Below are 27,124 nucleotides of genomic sequence, written 5' to 3'. Positions count from 1 at the left end.
ACCTAACGAGCTAATGTTCTAACGAGGCCGCTGGTTGCTGGCTGCATTGGTTCGTTCTCACGATCGGTCTGCGTGTCGCATTACTTGCGCATGTCGCCGATGTCCGCTCGTGGCCGGTGTAGCGTTACATCTTCGTCTGCTCGTAGCCGGTGTGGAATGCCAGCTTGCAGTCTGGTTTCTAGCGGGTCGGTCTAACTGATTGTTCCTACTGTAATGTTGTAGGTGTACGGACGTGTGTTCAGTCGAACGTCCAAACGGAAAAAGAGAGCCCGCTCGGGTTTATTAATTTCTTTTATACAAATTAACACTAACACTTACAGATTAAACATAACGCATCTAACTTAACGAATCTAACTTAACGAATATAGCTTAACGAACCTAAATGACCTAATTAGATAAGAACGCGGCTACACTACACGCCCTTCCTGGTAATAAAAGTTTTACACTACACACCCTTTCTGAAGGGAAAAAAAAAATTATGTATAAAATCTAACTATAAAATCGCTTGACCCTATTTTTATGAATTGTTTCAATTCTATTTCCCATTTTCACCTCTACATTTTCATCGCAATCTTTAAATACAGTATAAGGGCCAGTATATTTTGAGTCTAGTTTCTTACCGGCTTCGTTTCTTAGAAGCACCTTTTCTCCTTTTTTGTATTCCGCTGGTTTTGCATTTTTGTCGTATATTATTTTATTAATTTGTTTATTGGTAGTTAATTTATCTTTAACTATATTATGTGCTATCCTTAGCTTTGCTTTTAAAAATTCAGTGTAATTGTTCATGGTTGTGGAAATTTGCTCTTCTGCGTTCTCTATTACATTTGATGGTAGCTTTGGGTGTCGCCCATATAATAAGTAAAATGGGGTATAACTTGTAGTTAATATGTATTCATAGCCTTCCGAATTAACTAACGGACCTACTAAATCGAGGTAAAGCTTCTGCATTGGTTCTGAAGCAGATTGTGTTATTTTCATTGGAATTCGTGAATTGGTTCTGTTTTTGAAATATTGGCAATGCGGACAAGTCTTTATCATTTGTTTTACGTCCTGGTCTATTCCTTTCCACGTATACTTTTGCTTTATAGTGTGTAGTGTTTTTTGAATCCCTGCATGCCCTGCTGTTGGTAGTATGTGATGGTCGTTCATAATCAATTTCTTTTTTCCCATATCGTTTTCATCGATAATTTTTACGTTTTTGTTCAATTTAATTATTTTTGGTAACCCATTCATATTTAAAAGTTTCATTTTGTTGAGTAAGTTTGTTACAATTTTTTCGTTTTCGTTCGTGATGAGACATATTGACATTTTTAATTTTTTTCGTGTTCCTTTATTTCCGTCATGGCCCCTCGTAAGTCAGTCATGCTCATAATAGAAGTGTTGTGTTCTAACACTTGTGTTTATTTAGACAGTTATACAACGTACATAATAAATAAAACATAAATGAAACAATCACAATAAAACGTATACTGTACGGTGGCCGCGGACCAGCCGCACCGAGCGCCCCTGCCGAGAGCTCCTCCTCGATCGGCTCGCTAACACACTCTGCCTGTATGGCGCTCGGCACACACTAAGCCTTGCGCTGCTTAGTGTGTGCGTGTACACTGACACACTAAGCCTTGCGCTGCTTAGTGTGTGCGTGTACACTGTCGTCCTCCTGGACGTTGACCGGTGGCAGCGCAACTGCCACGGCAAGTCCAGGGGTCGGCACGGCTGCCCACAACATCTCCCCCTTTTAATACCCAAGGGCTCGAACCGACGCGGGGGTATTCCACTAAGGGAATACCGGCGTGGTGAACCCTTCCGGCCGATGCTGCCAAGATGTGGGGACCCCGATGTTGGTGCGCTGAGCAGCGCTTGCTGCTGCTCTCGGGCCACACCGCGATGGCGATAACGCGGCGGTGATGCTGCTGCTGTGCCGCTCCCTGGGACGGCGGCGATGGTGTGACGGCGATGATGATGACGATGATGCTAACGATGATGATGATGATGATGATGCCGCGATGATGAAGGTGCCGCGATGATGATGATGCCGCGATGATGATGATGCCGCGATGATGATGATGATGATGGTGATGATCCTTGCCCCAGGGCAGCAGCGATGTATTTTTTCCGATGACGGGCGGCAGAGATGAAAATACTCGGGCGGCATGGTTCCTCGCCCTCCTACGATGCTTTGGCTCATCGCCCTCCTTTTGTACTGTGGCTGCAGTCGGGGCGCAATTGGCGACGCCCGTTCGACTGCAGCCGGGACGGCATGCTACCTCGTCCCCTCTAGACACTGTGGCTGTAGCCGAGGCGCAATTGGCGACGCCTGTTCAACTACAGCCAGCGCGAAATATGATTTCGCCCTTCCGGACACTGTGCTGCAGCCAGGGTGACATATGTCCTTACCCATCTGGAAACGGTGGCTGCAGCTGGGGAGGCATGGCACCTCGCCCGTCCGGTTGCTGTGCTGCTACTGCTGCAGCTGGCGGAATGCGTTCGCGCCGATGTGGGGCTGCTGTGATGCAGCCGATGCAACTTTTGCGTTGCCGATCCATATTGTGCTGCCGAGGCGGAATGTTACGTCGCCGTGATGAGAGGCAGGGCTCGAGCCGCGGCGGAATTGCTGCCTCGCCGATGATGTGCTGAGCTCGAGCCGGGCGGTATTGCTCGTCGCCGATGGATCCTTGCACTGCTGCTGCTGCAGCTGGGCGGAATGCGTCCTCGCCCGATGAAGCTGGGGGCTGCAGCCTGGATGGAATGACCCCCATCCGATGTTCCAGCAGCAAGGCGGAAAGCTGCCTCGCCTGTGGTGCTGCTGGCGTTGCTGGGGCTGCAGCCCGACGACCTTCCTTGTCGCCGAGAGTGTGTGTTCGGCTGCCCCTGAGGTCGCCAATGATGGGACGACAGCCGGGGGCCTCGGTGTTGGCGGCGGTGGCGGCCCGATGTTCCGCGGTATCCCAAAAGCACAGGGAACCGTGCCATCGCGATGGCCGCTGCGATGATGCAGCAAAAACGAGATGGGCCCGATCGCGATGGCGTCCGCGGGTTCTTGTTGGGATCCCCCTTACGCAGGAGGATCCCATCCTCGTCGCCACTGTTGTGTTCTAACACTTGTGTTTATTTAGACAGTTATACAACGTACATAATAAATAAAACATAAATGAAACAATCACAATAAAACGTATACTGTACGGTGGCCGCGGACCAGCCGCACCGAGCGCCCCTGCCGAGAGCTCCTCCTCGATCGGCTCGCTAACACACTCTGCCTGTATGGCGCTCGGCACACACTAAGCCTTGCGCTGCTTAGTGTGTGCGTGTACACTGTCGTCCTCCTGGACGTTGACCGGTGGCAGCGCAACTGCCACGGCAAGTCCAGGGATCGGCACGGCTGCCCACAACAAGAAGGAAAAATATTTTTTTCTTTTAGGATTTTCAATTTGTCCACCCTCGGATCTATATTTAGTTCTAGATATACCATACGTGAGTTGCTTTTGGCATTATTTGCTTCATTTTTGTTAAAGATCGCTTCACCTGATTCAGGCCTAGTTTTTGAACGCGTCACTACTTGAAATACATGGCTGTTCATGGTTTTAAGATCGGAGCATTTTAGTCTAGATAAAGCATCTGCAATGACATTTTCTTTTCCTTTTTTGTATATTATGGTGAAATTATACTCTTCAAGTGCTAATCTAAATTTTGTTAACCGACTTGATGGGTCAGTCATTGAAAAAAGGAAAATTAAAGGCCTGTGATCTGTGTATAGATTAAAGGGTTTTCCATAAAGATAAGGCCGAAAATGTCTAGTTGCCCACACGATAGCTAAAAGTTCTTTATCGATTGTCCCATAATTTCGCTCAGCTTTATTTAAAGCACGGCTTGCATATGCAATCGGTTTCCCATTTTTATTGCTTAACACTGCGCCAATGGCATGACATGAAGCATCCGTATGTAAATTGAAAATATTTTGAGAACTGAAATCTGGGAAATCTAATACAGGAGGATTTATAAATTTTTCTTTAAGTATTTCAAAAACGCTTTGGCACTCTGGTGACCAACAAAATTTTTCACCTTTTCGCGTTAACTTGTTTAACGGAATGCAAAGTCTCGCAAAATTGGGAATGTGCTTACGGTAATAGTTTGCAAACGCTACAAAGCGTTTTACCTCATCCGATGTAGATGGAACAGTCCAGCTTTTTATGCATTCTATTTTTGCGGGGTCAGGTTTAATACCTTCGGCCGAAATAAGGTGCCCTAGATAAACTAATTCTTTTTGAAGAAAATTGCATTTAATGGGGTTGAGTTTTAAATTCACTTTTCTTAAACATTCGAAAACTGTCATAAGATTCTTGTTGTGTTCTTTCATTGTCCTTCCATGCACAATAATATCATCTAGGTAAACCAGACACTTTTCGAGGTTAAGCCCTGACATCGCAACGGTCATTAATCGTGAGAAAATAGATGGACTTACTTTTAATCCCATTGGGAGGCGAGTCATTTGATACTGTCCTGATGGGGTAGTAAATGAAGTAATTGGTCTATCAGTGGGCTTCAGTTCACATTGATGATAACCCTGAGAGAGGTCCAAGTGAGTGAAATATTTAGCGCCACTTAATGAATCTATAATTTCCTCAATGTTTGGTAATGGGAACTTATCATCTTGTAGTATAGTATTTATTTTTCTATAATCAACTACTAAACGCCATTTTTTTTTGGTCATTTGCCGACTTTTTTTGGGACCAATAAGATAGGACTGTTCCATTCTGATTTACTTGGTTCTATAACTTTTTCCTTTAACATTTTCTGGACTTGTTTTTCAACTTCAGGTTTTTGGAATTGAGGCAATCTATATTGTTTAGTATATAAAGGATTTGAATTTTCCTTTAGGTTTAAAGAGGCTTGCATTAGTTTAGTTGTGCTGAGAGTATCATTTTCTAAGCAAAAAATATCGTTGAATTTGAGACAAATGGTTTCAATTGATTGTTTGTCTTCTTTTGACAAATGATTCAAGCTTAGTTCACTTAGAGTTTGTCTAGCGTGATCAGTGTTGTATTTAGAAGTATTAATAGAGATTATAGAATATTCTGATGCTGGTTTTATAATTGGATTAAGATTATTTATTTTCACATGCTTATTTTTTAGGTTGATTATTTTTATTGGAATTTTTCCATTACAAGGATGGGCAATAGTATTTGATAAAAACACTTTAGGGACAATTTCTTGATTCCAAACAACGCAAGTATTGTCTTCAATGGTATCAATATAAGTAATTATTTCACTTCTAGGAGGCACATCTATGGTTAAATTATAGCTTGAATTATTTTGCAATATTAAAGAATTATTTTTAAAATTTAACACTGCTTCAAACTGTTTCAAAAAATTTGTACCAATCAATCCCTTAACATCAGGTGGAAGCTGATGTAAAATATGGAATCTTATTTGATAAGAATGCGAGTGGTAATTAACAAATGTATCAATAAATCCGGCTGTCTTCGAAATGCCGTTGATTCCTCTTATTGTGAGTTTTATAGAAGTGTTAATAGAAATATTATTCGGAAGATATAAAGGGTTCAGAATACAAACGGATGCTCCACTGTCTACAATAAAATTAAAGGGTTTACCAAGAAAAATGAAATTAGCTTTCACATTATTATTTGTGTTTAGATTAACGAAAAAAATCCGTTAATGATTGATTATCTTCGCTATCATGTGAGGGTTCTGTTTGTTCAGTATTATTTGTGGGTTCTGGTTGTGATAATGTCATGTTCACATTATTTCTTTTATTTCTACGGTTATTATTGTAATCAGTGTCTTCCTGGAATTGATTATTTGTAAGATTATGGTACCGTTGATTGTATTCGCGAGAACTATTGAATTTTTTGAAGTTACATTTTTTATCATTATTTTGCCTAAAATTCATCTGTCTCGGCTTATTTTGAAAAAAATTACCACGTGGTTTGTAGTATCCTCGGTTTGCAAAAGAATGTTGCATGGAAGGAACACTTCGTTCACGTGGGTAATAATTCCCATAGCTGAACCGTGGATAGTATGATCCCATCAAGACAGAAGAATTGATTGGCATTTGCTCAGTTTCCGGTTCACTGCACTCTAACGCGTCAGAAATGGCTTGCGTTAACGTTTGAGGATTACGTGCTTTTAAAAAAAATTTAGTTGTTGGATTCTCGAGCCCATCAATGAAAGATCGCACCGCCACTGGTTGTACGATATTCGCTGCAGCTGACTCTGTACTAAATGTCCCTTTGGAAACGTGGGATGCAGCTAATTTGACGGATAAGTTTTCTATAAGCAAACCAAAATCTGTAACAGATTTCGTTCCTTGCTTAGTTGATTTCATTTCATTTTCCACAGCGGATGGCGAAACTTTTATACTAAACCGCAATTTTAGTTTATTAAAAACTTCTTCTAAGGTAATTGCACCATCTATTGCACCATGTGCAGCACCGGTCAGTATCAATTTCACAAAACGAATTAATTCACTCTCACTCACGTTTTCAGAGTAATCCTTTAACAGTTCAATGCTCTCAATATAGCTTGGCAGATCAGTAGCCAAGCCCGAAAAAGGTTTAACGATTTTTAAAGCAAGGTTTAAATCAAGTTTTGTAGCCATTTCAGTTTTTATGTTAGCGATCTCGGTTTGGTCTATCTTTTTTTTTGAACTTCGAGTTATCCGTCTAGGTGGAGCAGCTTTGAATATAGCAAATTTAACTTGTTTGGACATGAATTTTTTTTTTTTTTAGTTTGACATTATTTGGATTGGACGGGGCAGAATAGAAAAATAAAACTTAATGTATTATTTTAGGTTAAGCGCTCACAAGGAATTTCTGAACACGTGGTCTCTGACGAAAGGTTGTGAGTTGTTCACAGATTATAGGTCAGGTTGTCACACGCGGTTTTTCACATCCCGATTATTATTTAAAGACTTTTTTTTCGTAACACGCTTAGCTATTTTAACACGATATGAATACGATGCGTATATATATATATATATATATATATATATATATATATATATATATATATATATATATATACATATATATAGATGTATGTAAAAATAAATTTATAAAAAAGATTTATAATAATAAAATAAAACATTGAAATATGAAGGGTTATTATTATTATTATTATTTTTTTTTTTTTAGTTTAGCATTTCTTTGAACTGACCATGCGTTTCACATTACCAACCTTTTTTTTCCAGACTATTGCGCTGCTTAGGTTGATCTTCACCCGCGATTGCACTGCTTTTTTTTTTTTTTTTTGCTTGTCGAAAACTGCTCGCCGTTCGCCACTCTGCTTCAGTTGTTCTCTCATAGGGTCGTCTCCGGTCACAAGAGGTCCGATTTTGGCACGACACGGTGCGCTTTCACGGCGACAGTATCACGTCACAGTGTGTATTGAACACACTTTCAGTCGTTTTGTGAGAGAGCGAGGATTGTAACGGCACTCGCTGGATCACAATTCTCACACACTACGGGGCTATTGCAGGCGTTCATCTAATACGGCTGTAATTCGCACTTTCGGTCGTCGTGTGAGGGAGCGAGGATTGTAACGGCACTCGCTGGATCACAATCTCACACAGTACGGTGTTGTTGTAGCCGTTCGTTCAATACAGTAATACGCTTCTGGTGTCATACAGCACAATGGCGCTTGCCGTATGATGCCCTAGCGTTGCACGTACAATGCGAGGGTTTAACAACTCGCTATATATATTTTGCTCTCGATGGTATTTTCGACCACAAGATGCGAGGATTGTAACGTCACTCGCTATGTTCGTCTTCTCTTTGGTGGTATTTTCGCTTACACGAGGATTATAGCGACACTCGTAAGATACCACTTCCGTTTTTCTTTTTTCTTACACGTGGTTTTACTTTTCGGTTTTAAACTGGCAGGATCGCCATGTAATGTTGTAGGTGTACGGACGTGTGTTCAGTCGAACGTCCAAACGGAAAAAGAGAGCCCGCTCGGGTTTATTAATTTCTTTTATACAAATTAACACTAACACTTACAGATTAAACATAACGCATCTAACTTAACGAATCTAACCTAACGAATCTAGCTTAACGAACCTAAATGACCTAATTAGATAAGAACGCGGCTACACTACACTACAAAACACCACACATTTAGTTTGACAGATAAAATCGGATGCGGCGTACAACGAAATCAAAATTTTTTTTGATTCCGTCGTACGACGAAATCGCACGTCCGACGTTATCTGTCAAATTCCATATAAAATTTTGACAGGCCTTCCGATAAAATCGCATCCGATGGAGCACAGACACGGGCCTCATGGATTATTGTTTTGCGGTAGTGTGGTATGGCAAACAAGCATGCCCATCACTAAGGTAATGGTCGGATCTTCGCCGCTTGCGGCAAGAAAAAAGTTTTCTCAATTTTCTAGCTTTTCAAGGTATTATAATGATATTTTTTGTTTCTTTATAAAGATGTGGCGACCACGGTGTGGCTCTACCACTGTTCGGAGCTGACCTCCGTTTGTACACACCGCACACGGATTATCCAAGAAACGTCAACCTGACATACACCGCGCACGGATTAACCAAATATGTCAACGTGACATATGCCACGAGGCCGCGCAATACACTTTCGTCTCATCGTTTATAAAAACCCAGCGAACACTACACGCGATCTCTTTTCCCTTTATTCCCCAAGTAACAAAATCGACATGCTTTCTCATTCTACCCAATAGATCAGTAAACCTGAGAGAGCGAGAAAGCATGTCGATTTTGTCGCTTGGGTCTCTTTTCAAAGACACATCCAATTTTGGAAACCATTCGACAAAGTTACATAAATCTTGGCAATCTCAAAACATAAAAATGGTCTACCGTTTATTCTGGTAGCCAAAACTGGTGACCCCGACGTGATTGCCAATAAAAATTTCTTTTGTTTTCGCGAGTGCAAGTATTTCGACGCGAGTGCGTGTGTTTTATTGTGAGTATGTGCGTAGTGCGTTTATTCCGTGAGTGCGTGAGTGCGTCGCCCGACCGAACATTTTTACCGCGGCGAGTGAAAATTGTGCCAGTGAAGTGTCCACAGGATCCACGACCTGGCAGCCAGCGACCGACCGACCCCCCACGGAAGCAGATCGACGAGAGAGAGAGAGAGAGAGAGAGAGAAAGAGCACCCCAACGGTTACACCAGCAGTTCACGCCGACGATCCGGCTTGTGCGACCAGCACACTTGCCGATGTTCCGGCCTGTGTAACAAGCTAACCTTGCCGACGATCCGGCTTGTGCAACCTGCACACTCCGCCGATGTTCCGGCCCGTGTAACCACCGAAACACGCCGACGATCCGGCTCGTGCAACTAGCACGCTACGCCGATGTTCCGACCCGTGTAACCATCGAAACATCGCCTTACGATCTACGAAGCACACTTACGTTACGGCCCGTGTTGCTAGCAGCTTACGCCGACGATCCGACCCGCGCGACCGACAGCTTACGCCGACGATCCGGCCCGTGTAGCTAGTAGCCCACGCCGACGCTTCAGCGTGCGACCCCGCGCACCGCGCCAACGTTCCGGTCCACACAGCCAGCAGGCTTCGTCATCGATCCGGCACGTGCCCTCAGCTGTCTACGCCTATGAGACCAGCGACCCGTACCAACGATCTGGCTCGAACCAATTACGCCGTCATTCCGGTAAGCCCAAATACGCCGTCAATCCGGCCAGTGCTAGTGACATCGTCATTCGCGACACACCATTTTCCGACACAGCGACGCCATTTTATTCGTGTCGGTACAGCGCACCATTTTGTGTCAATCAGTTCAGCGCGCCATTGTGTACGAGCAGACAGCGCCATTGTCTTCAGAACCCTACAGCGGCATTTCGGGTTTTCAAAGCACCATGCAGCGAAACCACGATTTTACACGTGGCGTAAAAGATGATGCAACACAGCCCCGACCTGCAGCGCGCTTCCCTAGCATTACCGCTCGTCCCAGAGGCGGATGAGATGATACCGGCTGATGTTAACGACGCGGCTGCAGCAGCACCTACGATGGAGCCCACCGCAGAGCGCCAAGTGGACACATGCCACACCATACGACTGAATGTACCGGAGATGGACACCAACACCGTCGTTTTTCTGTGCTTTAGAACATTGGTTCGCAGCGTCCGGTATCACCGCGAAAATGGACAACCGACGTTTCCATATAGTGATGGCTCAGATACACCGGTGGACAAAAAGATAGGAAAAAAATTTGTTGTGTGTTTTTTTGCGTGCAATAGGTGTGTCATCGCCAACAGTTGTTGTTGTTGTTAGTATGGTTTAGAGAGGCTTTGGCTCCTGCGGAGTTCTTTCGCCTAACGTTCGAGGTGTACTGAATTTGCAATCGCTGTTTGTTTGCCTTTTATACTGCCTTTTATTTGTGGTGCGCTACTTATCTGAGTTTTGAGTAACGGCAGCGTTTTTCGGTAGTATAAAAAGAGATCCAAACCGTGTTGCGCTTCATTCTTCATTCAGTGGTAAAGGTGAAAGTTTGCGATTAGAAAATTCCACAAGTTCATCATCGGTCGCGGAAAGCACTGCACTCCAGAGGAGCGGAAACATATTCAGGGTTTGTATCGTGAGAACGTGCCTATCAAAACCATCTGCAAGGCGTTCGGCCGTTCGCGGACGTTTGTGGACAACGCCATTCGTAGCGAGGCTACGGGTAAATCCACAGGTCGTCCGCGAAAAACAACGGCTGACGTTGACGCGCAGATGGTTGAGATAATCAGGGCGGACCCTTTCAAAACTTGCAATCGTATTAAGCAGGAGCTTAGATTGCAAGTTTCGGCGAAAACGGTGTCGCGCCGTTTACACGCCGGTGAGTTCTGTGCCCGGAAACCACGAAAGTTCCAAGTTCGTAAGCTAATGCCGCACCACGTAGAAGCGCGCATTTGGTTAGCCGAAGAGCATTTAGCTGCATCCATCTTTTGGTGGGGCAACATATTTTTTTCGGATGAGTCCAGAATCAATCAATGGATGGTTCGGACGGCACTAAATACGTCTGGCGCCTTCCTAAACAGGCGTATCATCCAAAAAATACTATAAAAACCCTAAAGCACGGAGGCGGCCACGTAATGGTGTGGGGTTGCTTCTCCTGGCACGGCCCGGGTCCTTTGTTCCGTATCAAAGGGACACTGAACTCGGAAGGGTATAGAAACATACGACGTCGTAAGATGTTGCCACACGCCCGACAAAAATTCGGAGACGAAAAGCATTACATCTTTCAGCACGATAACGACTCAAAGCATACATCGCGATTAGTTAAATGTTTTTTGGCAAACGAGGATGTGCAAGTTCTACCGTGGCCTGCGTTGAGTCCAGACCTCAACCCGATTGAGAATCTGTGGTCAACTCTCAAGCGTCAGCTTAAGAACAAGCATGCACGTTCTGCCGATGCGCTATGGAGACGCTGCAGGGCTATGTGGAAACGCATACCCAGAAGCGAATGCCGTAACCTCATCGGCGATATGGCCCTGCGCTGTGAGGAAGTGATAGCGAATAACGGTCAACACATTGACCGTTAGAATATGTTTCCGCTCTGTGGAACACCGCAACACCACCTCCCAACAACCACTTAAACAGTACTTTTCAGGGCTACCAAATATTTCCGACAAAAACTATGTTTTTCGGTCACAGAATAAAGTTCCTATTTTTATGTCCACCAGTGTACCTCTTCGTTTGTTCTCGGAGCTACAGGAAACGTGCCTGCGACTGACCGATACGATTTCGTAACAAAAACCATCCTCGCACATTACAGCGAATCTCAACGCAGGCGACTAAATCGGTTATTGTACGCGACCGAATTAGGAGACCGCAAACCGTCCAAGCTACTTGCGGTGATGCGTCGTGCCGCTGGCGATACGATTATCGAATCGCTCCTGGTGGACCTCTGGATCGGGAAGCTACCTCCACACGTGCAGTCGGCCGTGATCGCCGCACAAAGAGCAACAGCAGACAAGACCGCGTCGTCGAGGCTATAATGGAATGCATTTCACCTCTCGCCACGACCAGCGCTTGCAACACCATGGCCGAGGTACGCACGACGAACGATTTCGAAGCACAAATGACGCGGAAAGTGGACGACCTTAGCCGCCAGCTCAACGAGTTCATACGACAGTGCCGCCAAAGCGACCGCTTCCGGACTCACCCTCGTTCACAGCCACCGACACCGCCACGTCGTGCCACTGACGCCACCAATGGGCAGTGCTACTACCACCGCCGTTTTGGAAGAACAGCACGATCCTGCCGACAGCCTTGCTCGTATCCAGTCCCCGTGTCCCCGAGCTCGGGTCAACCGCCGTCATCAGCATGAGGATGTGCCGGGAACATCGGATCGCAAGTGAACACCATCTCACCTGTCAGCAACCGGATGGTGATCTTCGACCGCAAAACACAACACCGCTACCTAATCGACACTGGCGCTGATGTTTCCGTCATCCCGAAGTCAGCTAACGACATTCCCACGAAGCCGTCTACGATGCGGCTATATGCAGCCAACGGTTCGCCGATAGTGGTATATGGTGAGTCCCTCCGTACAATTGATCTTAGTTTACGCCGTCCTTTTTTGTGGAATTTCGTTATCGCGGACGTAAGCTCTGCCATCATAGGAGCGGACTTTCTGCGCCATTACCATTTACTTGTACGCCATCGCTGTTTAGTTGACGCGCAATCTAACCTCCGCGTAGCCGCGTGCGTAAAGCCAGGTACCATCGGCGTCCCTGCGGCGATTACCGCGCTCTCAACGCACGCACCAACCCCGACCGGTATCCGTTGCCATATCTGCACGATTTCACCATGCAGCTGCAAGGGAAGACCATCTTCTCAAAGATGGACTTACAGAAGGCGTACCATCAAATCGCCATCCATCCGGACGACATCCCCAAGACGGCGATCATCACTCCCTTCGGACTCTTCGAATACACCACTATGCCTTTCGGGCTGCGAAACGCGGCCCAAACGTTCCAGAGACTGATCCACAACGTCCTACGCGGTCTCGACTTCGTATTCCCGTACATCGATGACATCATAGTCGCCTCAAGGACACTGGAGGAACACCGAGACCATCTGCGACAGCTTTTCAATTGCCTCACGCAACACGGGCTAACCATTAACCTGGCGAAGTGCGAGTTCGCCCAGATAGAAATCTCTTTTTTAGGACACCGCGTCACCCCCGAAGGCATCCGGCCGCTAAAAGATAAGGTGGAAGCTATTCGTCAGTACCCGAAACCGACCACCGTCATGGAGCTGAAGAGGTTTTTGGCCATGACGAACTTCTACCGACGCTTCATCCCTCATGCCCTACGAGCACAAGCGCCACTATTGAACATGATACCCGGCAATAAGCGGCGCGACAAAACACCGCTTTCCTGGACGCCCGCTACCGACGCAGCCTTCGAAGACAGCAAACAGCAACTTGCCCAAGCCACCTTGCTTGCGCACCCTGTGCAATCGGCGGAACTATCTCTCTGGTGTGACACTCCTGATTTCGCCGCCGGCGCCGCACTACACCAGGTCGTCGATGGGCAGATGCAACCGCTTGGATTCTTCTCCAAGAAATTCGACAACGCGCAACGTAGATACTCCACTTACGACCGCGAGTTGACAGCAGTGTACCTCGCAGTTCGGCACTTTCGTCACCACCTGGAAGGACGCTCGTTCCACATCTATACGGATCATAAACCACTGGTTTATGCGTTCCAACAGTCGCTGGACAAAGCATCTCCAAGGCAAGCACGACACCTCAACTTCATCGGACAGTTCATCACCGACATCCGTCACGTGGAAGGTCACCGCCGACCTACTGTCCCGTATCGAAACAATCCAGTCCTCTTCGACTATCGACTTCAACGAATTGGCTGAAGACCAGTCCCGTGATCCCGAACTGACTGACATCCTCAGCGGTAAAATCAGGACGGACCTGGTCCTTCAACGCGTCCCAATTCCTGGCAGCAGCAAGACACTGTTTTGCGACTGTCCTACCGGCATCATCCGCCCGTACGTCACGAGACCTTTCCGACAACACCTACTTCGTGCCGTTCACAGCATGAGCCATCCCAGCGCGAGAACCACCATTCGACTGATGACCGAGAGATTCATCTGGTTGAACATTCGCCGAGACACCAGAGAATTCGTCCGCAGCTGCTTAGCCTGCCAAACAACGAAAGTCCATCGTCACACACACAGCCCACTCGTACGATACCCGTCACCAGACACCAGATTCGCCCACATCAATCTGGACATCGTTGAGCCGTTCCCGATAAGCAATGGTTACCGCTATTGCCTTACCATCATCGACCGTTTCACCCGCTGGCCGGAGGCCATTCCCATCACCGACATCGCAGCGCCAACGGTAGCGTCAGCCCTGCTTAGCGGCTGGATAGCCCGCTTCGGCGTCCCAGCTTTCATCACTACCGACCAAGGGAGGCAGTTTGAGTCGACCCTCTTCGCCGAGCTCACCCGAGCGCTGGGCACCAAACACCTGCGAACGACAGCTTACCATCCTCAGGCCAATGGTCTGATCGAACGCTGGCATCGCACCCTGAAAGCAGCCATCTGTAGCAGAGATTCTACCCATTGGGCCGATCACCTGCCTGCTTGGATTGCGGACGGCATTCAAAGAAGACATCAAAGCTTCCCCAACAGAACTCGTTTACGACAGCACGCTGAAAATTCCGTCCGAGTTTTTCTGCAGCAGCCCACAGACGACCCGACACGACCGAGTTCACGCAAACGCTTAGAAAGGCTATGGACAACATTCGACCAACGCAGACCGCTTGGCACGACAAAAGAGCTTCTTTTGTCCACGCGGATCTGAGGACATGCAGCCACGTTTTCGTCCGCAACGACACTGTACGCCCCGCCCTTACGCCACCATATCAAGGGCCCTACCAGGTGTTACAGCGTTCCGGTAAGTCGTTCCAGATCCAAATTAACGGTAGATCGACCAACATCTCCATCGACCGCCTGAAGCCCTGCTATTCGCTACAAGAGCCGACACCTGTGTCGCAGCCAACGCCGCCACCACCTGCCCCACCACCACCAGATACATCGTCATCTCCGAACGATTTCTCGACCGGTGTCACTCGTTCACAGCGTCGCGTCATTATCCCGCTTCGTTTCCGGTAACACCAGTATGATGGGGGAGTACTGTGGTGACCACGGTGTGGCCCTACCACTGTTCGGAGCTGACCTCCGTTTGTACACACCGCACACGGATTATCCAAGAAACGTCAACCTGACATACACCGCGCACGGATTAACCAGATATGTCAACGTGACATATGCCACGAGGCCGCGCAATACACTTCCGTCTCATCGTTTATAAAAACCCAGCGAACACTACACGCGATCTCTTTTCCTTTTATTCTCTTCTCAGAGACACATCCAATTTTGTAAACCATTCGACAAAGTTAAATAAATCTTGGCAATCTCAAAATATAAAAATGGTCTACCGTTTATTCTGGTAGCCAAAAAGATAATCATTATTTGATATGATTTTAGGCATTTGACATCTGAAATAAAATCGCATGCGGCGATGCGGCAAAATCAAATGATTTTGATTTTGCCGCATCGCTGCATGCGGCAGATTCGCAAGTAATGTCATTAAGGTCAAATCCCATACAAAAGCTTACGGCAAAATCGCATGCGACGAAGTTCTGACCGCTGCCTAAGGCCCGTGTCTGAGCTCCATCGCATGCGATTTTATCGCACGTGCTGTCAAACGCTTTTTCGTATAATATTGCGATTATTTGGATGATTTTAATAATATAACGATTATGAAAAATTAAGTTGAGATTGTTCCTGCCAAACACCACACATTTAGTTTGACAGATAAAATCGGATGCTGCGTCCGACGAAATCAAAAATTTTTGATTCCGTCGTACGACGAAATCGCACGTCCGACGTTATCTGTCAAATCTCACTGTAGAATCCTGTCCGTTAGTTCGGTGCTTTCAATAGTTGTCTCCAACTGTTTATTCCAAAAAGCCCCTTCTTTGCTTTGAGCACCTGCTTATATACGCTCTCATCAATTCCTCTCCCTCACAATTCTCTCTTTGAGCCAGTGCGCTCAGCGCTCATCCACTCATGCGATCCTCTCTCTCTTGCTGAACTTTTACGTAATTCTACATCCCTTTTCTACTCGGAAGTGAAATATGTACATTACAAATATATTTTAATTATTCTTACTTAAAGCAAGAAAAGAAAAAAAAACTAATAATTATACCTATTTGGGATTTTTCGAATGCGCGTGGGACGTTTCAATTCCTTCTTATCCTCTTGTTGCTGTTTATGTTGTGAACTTATTGTATTGTTTTGTTGCGTTTCTTCGTCACAAACCTTACTTAAATGAGCCACGGGGCGGCGATATTTTACACCTGCACTACTTACAACTACCGTATCATTTCCTACTTTTCTTAAAACCTTAAATATCTCAATTCCATAATTTGGCTCCGATTTTCCTTGCTGGTAATTCCATACCCGCACTCTATCTCCTACTTTAATTCCAGACTGTTTGGATTTCCTTGATCTATCTGCGTAAAGTTTTCCTTTCATTTTCTTTATAGCATCTCTTTCCTTAACTTCACTATCCCGATTCCAAACCTCTGTAGTTCTTAACGATGGCAAAAGGCCTTTGATTGGTCTTCCAGTAAGTAGTTCAAGCGGAGCTTTTCCCGTAATGGAGTGTGGAGTGGTGTTGTACATCTTTTCATATTTTATAATTGCTTCGCGCCAATCTGTTTTTTCTGCTTTCGCAATTCGCAAAGCACGAAGTATACCTCTATTATTCCTTTCCACAAGTCCATTCATCTGTGGCCAATACGGTATTGTGTGAATTATTTTTATATCCTTACGTTTCAAATAGTTTTTAAATTCTTCACTACTAAAAGGTGGCCCATTGTCACATCTAATTGATTCTGGATATGATTGATCCTTGCATATTGTCTCTAAAGCCTCGATAGTCTTACTTGCTGATATAATTTTCATCTCAATGATTTTTATGAATCTGCTGTAGTAATCGACAACTACCAGGAACGTTCCATATTCCTTAACCGAAAAAAAATCTATTGCAGTATCCTGCCAAGGACGATCTGGCATTTCTTTTCTAATCATTGGTTCTGCGTGACCCATAGTTCTCACTGCTGCACAACCAGCACAAGCTTTTACAAAACATGTGATTTCTCGGTCCATATATGGCCACCACATTCTTTCCCTAAGTTTTCTTTTTATAGTTTCTTCACCAGAGTGACCTATGTGAGCTATCTTTAGGGCCTTTTGACGCAATTTTTCTGGTAGAACTAATCTATCATCCCTAACTACAATACCCTGCACTATTCCTAGTTCTTTACTAAATGCCTGATAGTGTGCTAGTTTTGGTTTCCAAGATTGATTTTCAATTGCTTTAATGACCTCTCTCATTGTTTCATCTTTATCTGTTTCCGCTTTAATTTCGTTTAACGTAATTGCCTCAGACTCGCTCTCAATGGTATATACATAATGTTCAGAAGCTTCATCAAACGATTTATCTTTATCTGAATTAGGGCATAATCTTGATAAACTATCTGAAATATTAGATGAGCCTGGAATGTATTTTACTACAAAATTATATGGCTGTAGTCTTAAAGCCCAGCCTTCCGCTCTAGAACAAGCTCGTTTGCCGCTCTGATGCTTTCCTTCAAAAATATACTCTAATGTTTTATGGTCTGTAGAGATGGTAAATGTAGTACCAAACAAGTATGGATAAAATTTTTCAACAGCCCATACTACTGCTAACGCTTCTCTTTGCGTTTGTGGATAGACCTTTTCAGGTTTCGTCAAGCCTTTTGATGCAAAGCTTATAATCCTAGCCATGCCTTTCTTATTCCTCTGGGTCAACACAGCACCCAATCCTGTTGGAGAAGCATCAACATACAGTTCCGTGTCCTCTTCCGGTTTGAAAAAACCTAGTTTACGTACATTATTTGACAATTCCAGTCTTAAATCATCAAACGCTGCTTCTTGCTCTTTTCCAAATACTTCTATTTCTCCTCTGATGAATTTTCGTAATGGTTCTGATCTACTTGAAAGGTGATGAATAAACTGCCCAACAAAATTAACTAAACATAAGAAGCTTCTAGTCTCTTCTTTTGTTATTGGTTTCCTAAAGTTCTTTATAGCCTCTATTTTAGCTTCTGTGGGACCAATACCTGACGCACTTATATTGTAGCCGAGGATTTCCAATTCTTTTACTTCTATAGAACATTTATCCTTATTCAGTGTAGCATTATTCTTTCCTAGTATTTCTAACACCTGATTTAATCGACTATCATGTTCCACTTTGTCTTTTCCTGCAATGACTATATCGTCTATGTAGATTACTACACAAGCTATTCCCAGAAGCATTTGCGTCACAATCCGCTGAAAGATCTCTGGTGCACAATTTATTCCAAACATCAATCGTTTGAAACGCATTAATCCTTTGTTTGTCATAAAAGTGGTGATTCCTCTCGAGTCTGGATGGAGTTCTACGTGGTGATAAGCCGAAGTTATATCAAGTTTTGAGAAAATCTTACATCCTTGTAATTTGTTCAATAAAGTTTCGATAACTGGAAGTGGAAAATGCTCTCGTTGTATGGCTTGATTTGGATACTTCATATTTATGCAAATTCTAATATCGTCTTTGCCCTTTGGTACCACCACCGTTGGTGATATCCATTCGGGGGGACCATCAACTGGTTCTATTATATCAGTTTCTAACATCTGTTGAATTTTACTTTCTACCTTTTTCTCCAGAGTAATGGGAATGCGAACATAGGATATTTTCTTCGGCGGAACTTCTTTGTTAATAGATAATCTGAATACCGGGGAATTTCGGAAACGGTTGCCATCTTTCCTCAATATTTTGTACCTCCAAGCCTACTTTCAAAACTTTTTATTTCTCGGCCGTCACTTTACCTAACAACGACTTATTACTGCCTTGCACTACAATGAATTCAGCGAAAGTTGTAGGTTTACTCTGATTAATTGATTATATATTACTGCTTTAAACTTTACAATTAATTTCAGAGGCTGATTACTGGCGTACGTTGTGATTTGCTTATCGCAATTGTAAGATATATCTTGAATGTTTGCCTTTGATTTTTGTAATTCTAACCATACTTGTTCTGTCACTGTGTTTACTGATGCACCGGAATCTATTAAGAAAACTACATGAACCGTATCTAACATGCATTTAACCATACCGTTCTCCAATAGTCGCGTCGTGGTAAAAATCTAATAAGAAAAATAAGATATCATTACAAACACCCATACAGGATTCTACTAGCCCTCTCAATTGTGATATAATACCTCATTAAGGCTGTCCTTTTCATTCGCTTCATTTCGTTGATTTTGTTCACGTCGATCCGTTGGTTCATTCTTTGCTCTCTTCCATTGATGATTGTTTTTGACCGAGTTCCGTCCGTCTTTCTTACAAACTCCTAAATGACCTACTCGTCCGCAAGAGTTACATCGTGCTTTACGCGCATAACACTCACTTGAATCCCCACTGTGTCGCCACGAACCGCATCGATAGCAGCTAGACTCACGCCATTTCCTTTTTTCTGTTACTGGCATTGATTTTACATACGCTATTGATGATTCCTGCTCCTTATCCTTGATCTTCATCTTTTGGCCTATCAGAATTTCTCTATTTCTCTATCTCAATTATTTTCTAACCCTTTATCTCTTACTCGCTCATCCTTTGCTCCTACAGTTATTTGGTGTGCTATTTCTTTTACTATTCGTTCGTGGAAATCGCATCGTGCAGCTTGTGTCCTTAGTCGTAACACAAACTGGTTGAACGATTCTTCATTTTCTTTTTTTAGAGAACCAAAAAGCTCCAACTCGATGCGTTCGTTTCTCTTTCCCAAAAAGAAATGATTTAAACGTTTAATAGCATTGTCGTACTCCGGAACTTGTGGTTGCTGAAAGGGTACTACTGCTGGACTTGGCTGTTCTTCTCCTGATACCGGAGCCAAATTGAAGTAAATTCTCTGCAATCCTCGACCACCACGTGCCAGCATGTACGCCAACTTCTCATCTTGCGTATTGATCTTTTTAAGCATTATTATTAGCTCAAATGCTCGGTGCCACTCCTCCCACTCACGGCGTAAATCCGAAGCATCCACCGACTCATTGAACGGTTGTAATGGCCAATTTTCTTCCATCTACAATGCAACGAAAAAAAATTAAAAAATAAAATCATACCATAAATAAAAATAACTTTAACAAAAACCAAAAGAAAGAAAAAAATAAATAAATAAAAGGAAAATCCCCTTTTACTGTCTTTATGCCACAATAACTAATCCCATGAAAAAACATTTTTTTAACCGCTATAAGCATGGGGAGCAGAAAAAAAACACACATACACACAATAAAATAAATTATTCACGAAATCCATACACTCACACATCCGCACGTGCACACGCATACACACATATCCTCAAAACACACATAATGTGTGTCCAAGAACACACATCGTAAAACTGTTCCCAGATTTATCTGATTATTCCCAAATGACAAGCCAGTACAAAAGACTGTGTCCAAAATTGATACATTATTAATGTTCTTTTGTTATCTGTCTCCAACGTTCTTATCCCCTACACTTCACAGTTCCTTTGTACCGCACGTGCCGCTTTTCTTCTTTTCTTCCTATTCCGTGTCATCCAGATTTTGGCACCAAGTTGTTTACCGCAGTTTGTTTTGCACTAGTTATTTTGTCACCGGCTTCTCCTCCTCCTTTTTATTCTTTGTCTTCTTTGCCACCATATTCGACCACACACGACTCGGCAGCAGCAGCTGGTTTTGACCCATTGTCTTTTCTTTCTTCGAATTTCAACTCAGTTCTACCACTTCTTTGTTTCCGTTGAAATGTATTCTCCTCTTTTGTATTGTAGGTTATTCCAATGGTATAATGTGGATGCATACGTGAACATTTTTTTTAACTCTTTTTTTTCCAACTCACTTACACACGCACTATTTCGATTGCCACCAATTCCAACTTATTTGTTTTTCATATTATTTCAATCACGGTTAATTCCACCTTTTTGTCGTCTCATTAGAACGCAATACTAATTTTCATTCGCTTCATCACTTTCGAACATAACTTCACGACCCTTTTTTCCTTCCTTTTTTTTCTGGTGCTGCGGATAAGACCGGCCTCACGAATTTTGCTACGGAAACCCCGGACTCTTTTAGTTACTTCGGTATTTCACCGGCCTTAACTTCAATTTAGCTACGGTTTTCCCGGACTCGTTTTATGCTACGGATTGAACCGGTCCCATATTTTGCTACAGAAATTATTTATGGACTCATTTGGGCGCTACGTTTAACGGACTCAACCCATTATAGTACTAGTTTTCCGGTCTCAATTTGTGCTACGGATTTTCAACTTTTTGTACATGCTGCGGCTTTGCCGGTCTCATGATTCAATCTCTCTCACTATTACGTTTTAACGGACTCAATTTAACATCGTATTGATTTTCCGGTCTCGATTTATGCTACGGATTCCCAACTTTTTTTTTTGCGTGCTGCAGCTTTTGCCCGTCTCATAACTCACTTTCACTTCGTGTATCGCTATTATGATATTACACTATGTTAATTGAAGCTCACATTAAACCAACTATTACGCTTTTGAAAACTTCACAGTACTTCGGATAAATCCGATCTTCCATTGTATATACCTTTCCTTTATTTTAACAAAATTTTCACAAATCCTGTCCGTTAGTTCGGTGCTTTCAATAGTTGTCTCCAACTGTTTATTCCAAAAGCCCCTTCTTTGCTTTGAGCACCTGCTTATATACGCTCTCATCAATTCCTCTCCCTCACAATTCTCTCTTTGAGCCAGTGCGCTCAGCGCTCATCCACTCATGCGATCCTCTCTCTTGCTGAACTTGTACGCAACTCTACACTCAAACAAAATTTTGACAGGCCTTCCGATAAAATCGCATCCGATGGAGCACAGACTTCTTCTTCTTCTTAATAGGGTTGGTAGGTTGAGGCCTCCTATACCATCCGTTTTTTGAAGGTACAATCAGAGGTTTGACTACCAGTTTTGGAGGGGAAATCATCCATTCTCCTTTGATTTTATATTGCTGTTTCGTTGATTGTTATATATGAACCCTGGTATTTGACAGTTGTGTCATAACGCCTGACAGGTTGACCCTACCTTTCGTTTGTTGTTAAATGTCATTCCTTCTTTACACCTTATTGAATTCGTTTGGTTACTTTTTGCTACAACTCCTTAAAAAAACCTCATGTGAACTTTTCTGCCTAATAAATGAGAATTAAATACATAACATTTTGGTGTCAGAAGTGGGGTAGTCCAGGATACGTGTCGGATACATCGGAGCCAGCGGAAAAGCGATTTGTCGCCCGCTAAACAAACGATACATCACACACACATCCCAAGCAGAAAAGTGAGGTTAGCATCACCACGTGCGAACAACATTACGACAAGGAGGTTTCTTTCGCTGTACGCTGAATACAACAGAAAACGATGGCAAATGATAACCGTGAGTTGCTGGAGGCCCTTTCCGGAATGCTTGTGCAGGCACTTAAGGCATCCATCGGACCAGCCGTTGAACAAGTAAGTGCAGAACTACGCAACACAGGTGAAAATATCCCAGCGCCGCTTCCGAAAGCTCCGTCATTTGCTATGCCCGAGTACCGTGCCAACGAGGGAACATCGGTCGCTGATTATTTTAACCGCTTTGAGTGGGCGCTTCAGCTAAGTAAAATCCAGGAAATACAGTACGCGGATTATGCTCGTGTGCATATGGGAGCCGAGCTAAACACGTCGCTAAAATTTTTAGTCGCACCAAAACAACCACAAGAAGTGCCATATTCGGAAATGCGGAGAATTTTAGTAGCTCATTGGGACCAGAAAAAGAATAAATTCGTAGAAAGTATTAAATTTCGAACCATCGTGCAACAACGAGACGAATCGATTGCACAGTACGTTCTCCGGTTAAAGCAAGGTTCAGCAAATTGCGAATACGACAATTTTTTAGACCGAATGCTCATTGAGCAAATGTTACATGGATTGGCAGAGCGCGACATCTGTGACGAGATAGTTGCAAAGAATCCATCCACATTTCAAGACGCTCTCGATGTAGCCCTCGCGTTAGAAGCAACTCGCAATATTGCTCGAGACATTAATACGTCGCAACCAGCTTCTGAAGCTACTAACAAGCTAGGTTACGAAAAGCCAAATGTAAAAAAAACCATACACGCGTCGAAACACGACAAACAAGCAGCATACAAACTCGCCAGAGAACACCGCATTCAATAATACACACGGTAACCAGCCAGTAGCTTGTAATGGCTGTGGAGGTCCACACCTCAGAAGCGAGTGTCGTTTCCGTAGCGCCAAATGTAACAATTGCCATAAGAAAGGTCATATTGCTAAGGTCTGCAAATCGGGTAAATCCAACCATCATATTTCACAACAAGATATCTCTTCGCCCTCCGGTAGTATTGATCAAGTGCAACGGCTTAACCGTATTCATAACATACCGTCGAGTGAGAAAAAAATGATCGATGGTAAATCACTGAAGATGGAGCTTGATACCGGTGCACCTTGCGCAATCGTATCAGAAGCAACCCTCAAATCAATTAAACCACATTTCACCTTGCAGACAAGCGACAGACAATTTTCTAGTTATACTGGGCATCGCATCAGCTGTATTGGCAGGATGAATGTCAATGTAACTATTGGAGCCACAACGCGAAAGGAACAACTCTATGTAGTGTCCGGAGCACACGATTCACTCCTGGGACGCGAATGGATCTCTCACTTAGCAGATCAGATCGATTTAAATCGCATGTTCTCCTCGCGTACATCCATCCATACAGTATCAAATAGCACATTATCTCCAAATTGCGAAACGCAGCTAACAAGATTATTAGACAGCTATGCTGATGTTTTCAGTGAGTCTCCGGGTAAACTGACAGGTCCCCCGGCAAAAGTACACTTGAAAGAAAATGCAACACCAGTGTTTGCTAGAGCACGCGACGTTCCCCTCGCGCTGCGAGAAAGGTATGCCAAAGAAATCGACAGTAAAATAAATTCCGGTTTTTACGAAAAGGTCGAATATTCGGAGTGGGCATCTCCTACACACGTGGTCGTTAAGAAAAACGGTAAGCTGAGGATAACAGGTAATTACAAACCTACTGTAAACCCTTTAATGATAATAGACGAACATCCTATTCCTCGAATTGAGAGTATTTTCAACCGAATGAAAGGTGCTACTCTATTTTGCCATTTGGATGTTACCGACGCGTATACGCATCTTCCCATAGACGAACAGTTTCGTCATGTCTTAACCCTTAACACCACAACTCATGGGCTCATACGACCAACCAGAGCAGTATACGGTGCCGCCAACATACCCGCAATCTGGCAACGTCGAATGGAAGAAGTTCTCTTAGGCCTTACAAATGTCGTTAGCTTCTATGACGACATTATCGTTTTCGCGAAAGATTTTGAAGAGCTTTTACAAGCCTTAACAAGTATCCTAAGCAGAATCAAGGAAAGTGGTCTGAAACTTAACCGATCTAAATGTGTCTTTGCCACACCATCACTCGAGTGCTTAGGTCACCGAATTGATCGCGAAGGTCTTCACAAGTCGACGAAACACATTGAAGCGATCCGAGACGCACCAAGACCGTCTTCTCCCGAACAATTACAGCTATTTTTGGGTAAAGCCACATACTATTCAGCGTTCATACCAGATTTGTCATCAAGAGCAAAGGTATTGCGTGAGATATTATCAGCAGATCGTTTTGAGTGGACGGCTGAAGCCGAAGAAGCCTACCGCGATATCAAAAACATTTTAATTTCACCACAAGTCCTTACTCAGTATGACCCAACACTACCATTGATATTAGCTACTGACGCAAGCAAGACGGGTCTCGGAGCAGTGCTCTCCCATCGACTCAGTAACGGGGTAGAAAGACCCATAGCTTATGCAAGCTGTACAATGTCGGCGACGGAACAACGCTATCCGGTTATCGACAAAGAAGCTCTCGCTATCGTTTGGGCAGTCAAGAAGTTTTTCAACTATTTATATGCACGGAAGTTCACGCTCGTCACGGACCACAAACCGTTGACGCAAATCCTGCATCCAGAGAAGTCACTGCCTACACTTTGTATAAGTCGCATGGCAAACTACGCTGATTACTTAGCGCACTTTAATTTCGACGTAGTGTACCGATCGACTAACGAAAATAAGAATGCCGATTATTGTTCACGCATTCCAAGTCCCTCGACACAATCCAGTGTCAACAGCCTTTCTCTTCGTAGAGGAGGAAATGAGGATCAAGACGATTTTGAAGATTTTGTGCTTAACCAAATCCAGCAGCTGCCCATTAAAGCCGATCAAATCGCACGCGAAACGCGAAAAGATGCGCACTTGGGTAACATTTTGAAAGACCTCGAAATGGGACGAAACCTATCACAAATCGGCTATAAAGCACCAGAAGCCAAATACACCATGGTTGCTAATTGTTTGCTGTTTGAACACCGTGTCGTGATTCCCGACATCCTTCGTCCTGCAATTCTGCAAGATTTGCACGCAGCACATATTGGTGTGGTGAGAATGAAGTCTTTGGCCCGTTCATATGTCTAATGGCCGGGCATAGACAAAGACATCGAGCAGCTAGCCAAATCATGCCACGAATGCGCTCAAACGGTCTCAGCACCTCCTAAGTTCAATCAACACCATTGGGAGTATCCATCTAACCCTTGGGAGCGTGTGCATGTTGACTATGCGGGACCCGTTGCTGGCGCGATGCTACTGATCATCGTGGATGCGTACAGCAAGTGGGTTGAGGTGAAAGTGACTCACTCAACCACTACCGAGGCAACCATAAAAATCCTCGACGAGCTATTTGCATCCTATGGAGCCCCCCTAACTGTTGTAACAGACAACGGAACACAATTCACTGCAGCAGAGTTCACCACATTTCTTCAACGAAGCGGTGTCAAGTTCCACAAACGCTCCGCTCCATATCATCCGGCAACCAATGGGCAAGCAGAGAGATACGTTCAGACAGTTAAGCGAGCTTTGAAGGCTATGCATTCGTCCAGCACTACACTTCAAGCTAACCTGAACGAGTTCCTGCTCCAGTACCGCAAAGTCCCGCACAGTGAAACCGGTGAAGCACCAGCAAAGCTTTTCCTAGGGCGAAACATCCGTTCACGTCTCGACCTGGTTCGACCACAATCCGTCCAGACAAGAACAGCAGAGAAGCAACGAGTCGCTTTTGAACCAACGTACCGAACATTCTTGCCCGGACAACTCGTCTACTGTCTCTCGGGAAGTACGAGAATGGATAAGTGGATCCGAGGTACAGTGGTATCCCGACTAGGCGATCTACACTACTCCATCAACTGCAATGGTAACCAGATGAAACGTCACGTGGATCAGATGCGACCAACCCTAGACGACAACAGGACAGAACAGCCGCGAAGTGTACCTGTACCAACTCAAACTCCGGAGGTACACCATCACCGCAGGCACTACTACGGGTCAACCGACTCTCCACAAACATCGAGTGTCCCCGTTTCATCTCGGACAGTCTCCGTGTCATCAGACTCATCTACTGCGTCCGATTCATCGTATGACACACCGACAGGAAGCCCGATCCGAGCCAGTGACGCCCCGCCCTTCGTCCGCCGTTCTACAAGACTGCGAAACCCGCCGTTGCGATACTCGCCGTAGTTCATTTCTAAGAAGGGAGGAGTGTTATATATGAACCCTGGTATTTGACAGTTGTGTCATAACGCCTGACAGGTTGACCCTACCTTTCGTTTGTTGTTAAATGTCATTCCTTCTTTACACCTTATTGAATTCGTTTGGTTACTTTTTGCTACAACTCCTTAAAAAACCTCATGTGAACTTTTCTGCCTAATAAATGAGAATTAAATACATAACATTGATGTTTATATGTTGTGGTTGAGATCTTTCTAATTGATGCACAGTGTGTTGGTTTTCGTGATATCATCAATCGTTTTTTTTCTTTTTGATGGTTTGTGTTTCCTTTTCAGTTTGTATTCAAAAGCTGGTGTTGTTCCATCTTTAAGTTCGCTTG

At 44.2% G+C, this 27,124-nt stretch overlaps 2 protein-coding genes across 3 annotated transcripts; one reads left to right on the top strand and one right to left on the bottom strand.

Moving 5' to 3' along the window:
- Positions 1-15,953: 15,953 nt before the first annotated feature.
- On the bottom strand, positions 15,954-21,789 carry LOC120897591 (uncharacterized protein K02A2.6-like). 2 transcript variants are annotated; one of them, XM_040302580.1, is made up of 3 exons: positions 21,712-21,789; positions 19,337-20,196; positions 15,954-19,261 (listed from the first exon to the last, which is right to left on the bottom strand). In XM_040302580.1, exon 3 carries the CDS (start codon positions 18,746-18,748, stop codon positions 16,223-16,225), a length of 2,526 nt encoding a protein of 841 aa, XP_040158514.1. In that variant the 5' UTR covers positions 18,749-19,261; positions 19,337-20,196; positions 21,712-21,789; the 3' UTR covers positions 15,954-16,222. The 2 variants fall into 2 exon arrangements, with proteins under 2 accessions (XP_040158514.1, XP_040158516.1); XM_040302582.1 differs by having other exon boundaries at positions 15,954-20,196.
- Positions 21,790-25,011: 3,222 nt separating this feature from the next.
- On the top strand, positions 25,012-26,754 carry LOC120908774 (uncharacterized protein K02A2.6-like). Its single transcript, XM_040320124.1, has 2 exons — positions 25,012-25,447; positions 25,673-26,754. The coding sequence occupies exons 1-2, from the start codon at positions 25,012-25,014 to the stop codon at positions 26,752-26,754; spliced, it is 1,518 nt and encodes a 505-aa protein (XP_040176058.1).
- The last annotated feature ends 370 nt before the right edge of the window (positions 26,755-27,124 follow it).

Source organism: Anopheles arabiensis, chromosome 2 (assembly GCF_016920715.1).
Source record: "Anopheles arabiensis isolate DONGOLA chromosome 2, AaraD3, whole genome shotgun sequence".
NCBI lineage: Eukaryota > Metazoa > Arthropoda > Insecta > Diptera > Culicidae > Anopheles > Anopheles arabiensis.
The sequence above is the reverse complement of the archived record's forward strand: the minus strand, read 5'-3'. Positions and strand labels throughout refer to the sequence as shown.

Excerpts from the sequence above, each read along its gene's own strand:
- LOC120897591 (XM_040302582.1), bottom strand. The coding sequence starts at position 18,748 with ATGTTAGAAACTGATATAATAGAACCAGTTGATGGTCCCCCCGAATGG.
- LOC120908774 (XM_040320124.1), top strand. The coding sequence starts at position 25,012 with ATGTCGGCGACGGAACAACGCTATCCGGTTATCGACAAAGAAGCTCTC. Across the intron at positions 25,448-25,672 it reads GCGAAAAGATGCGCACTTGG|ACAAAGACATCGAGCAGCTA; the intron begins GTAACATTTTGA and ends GGCCGGGCATAG.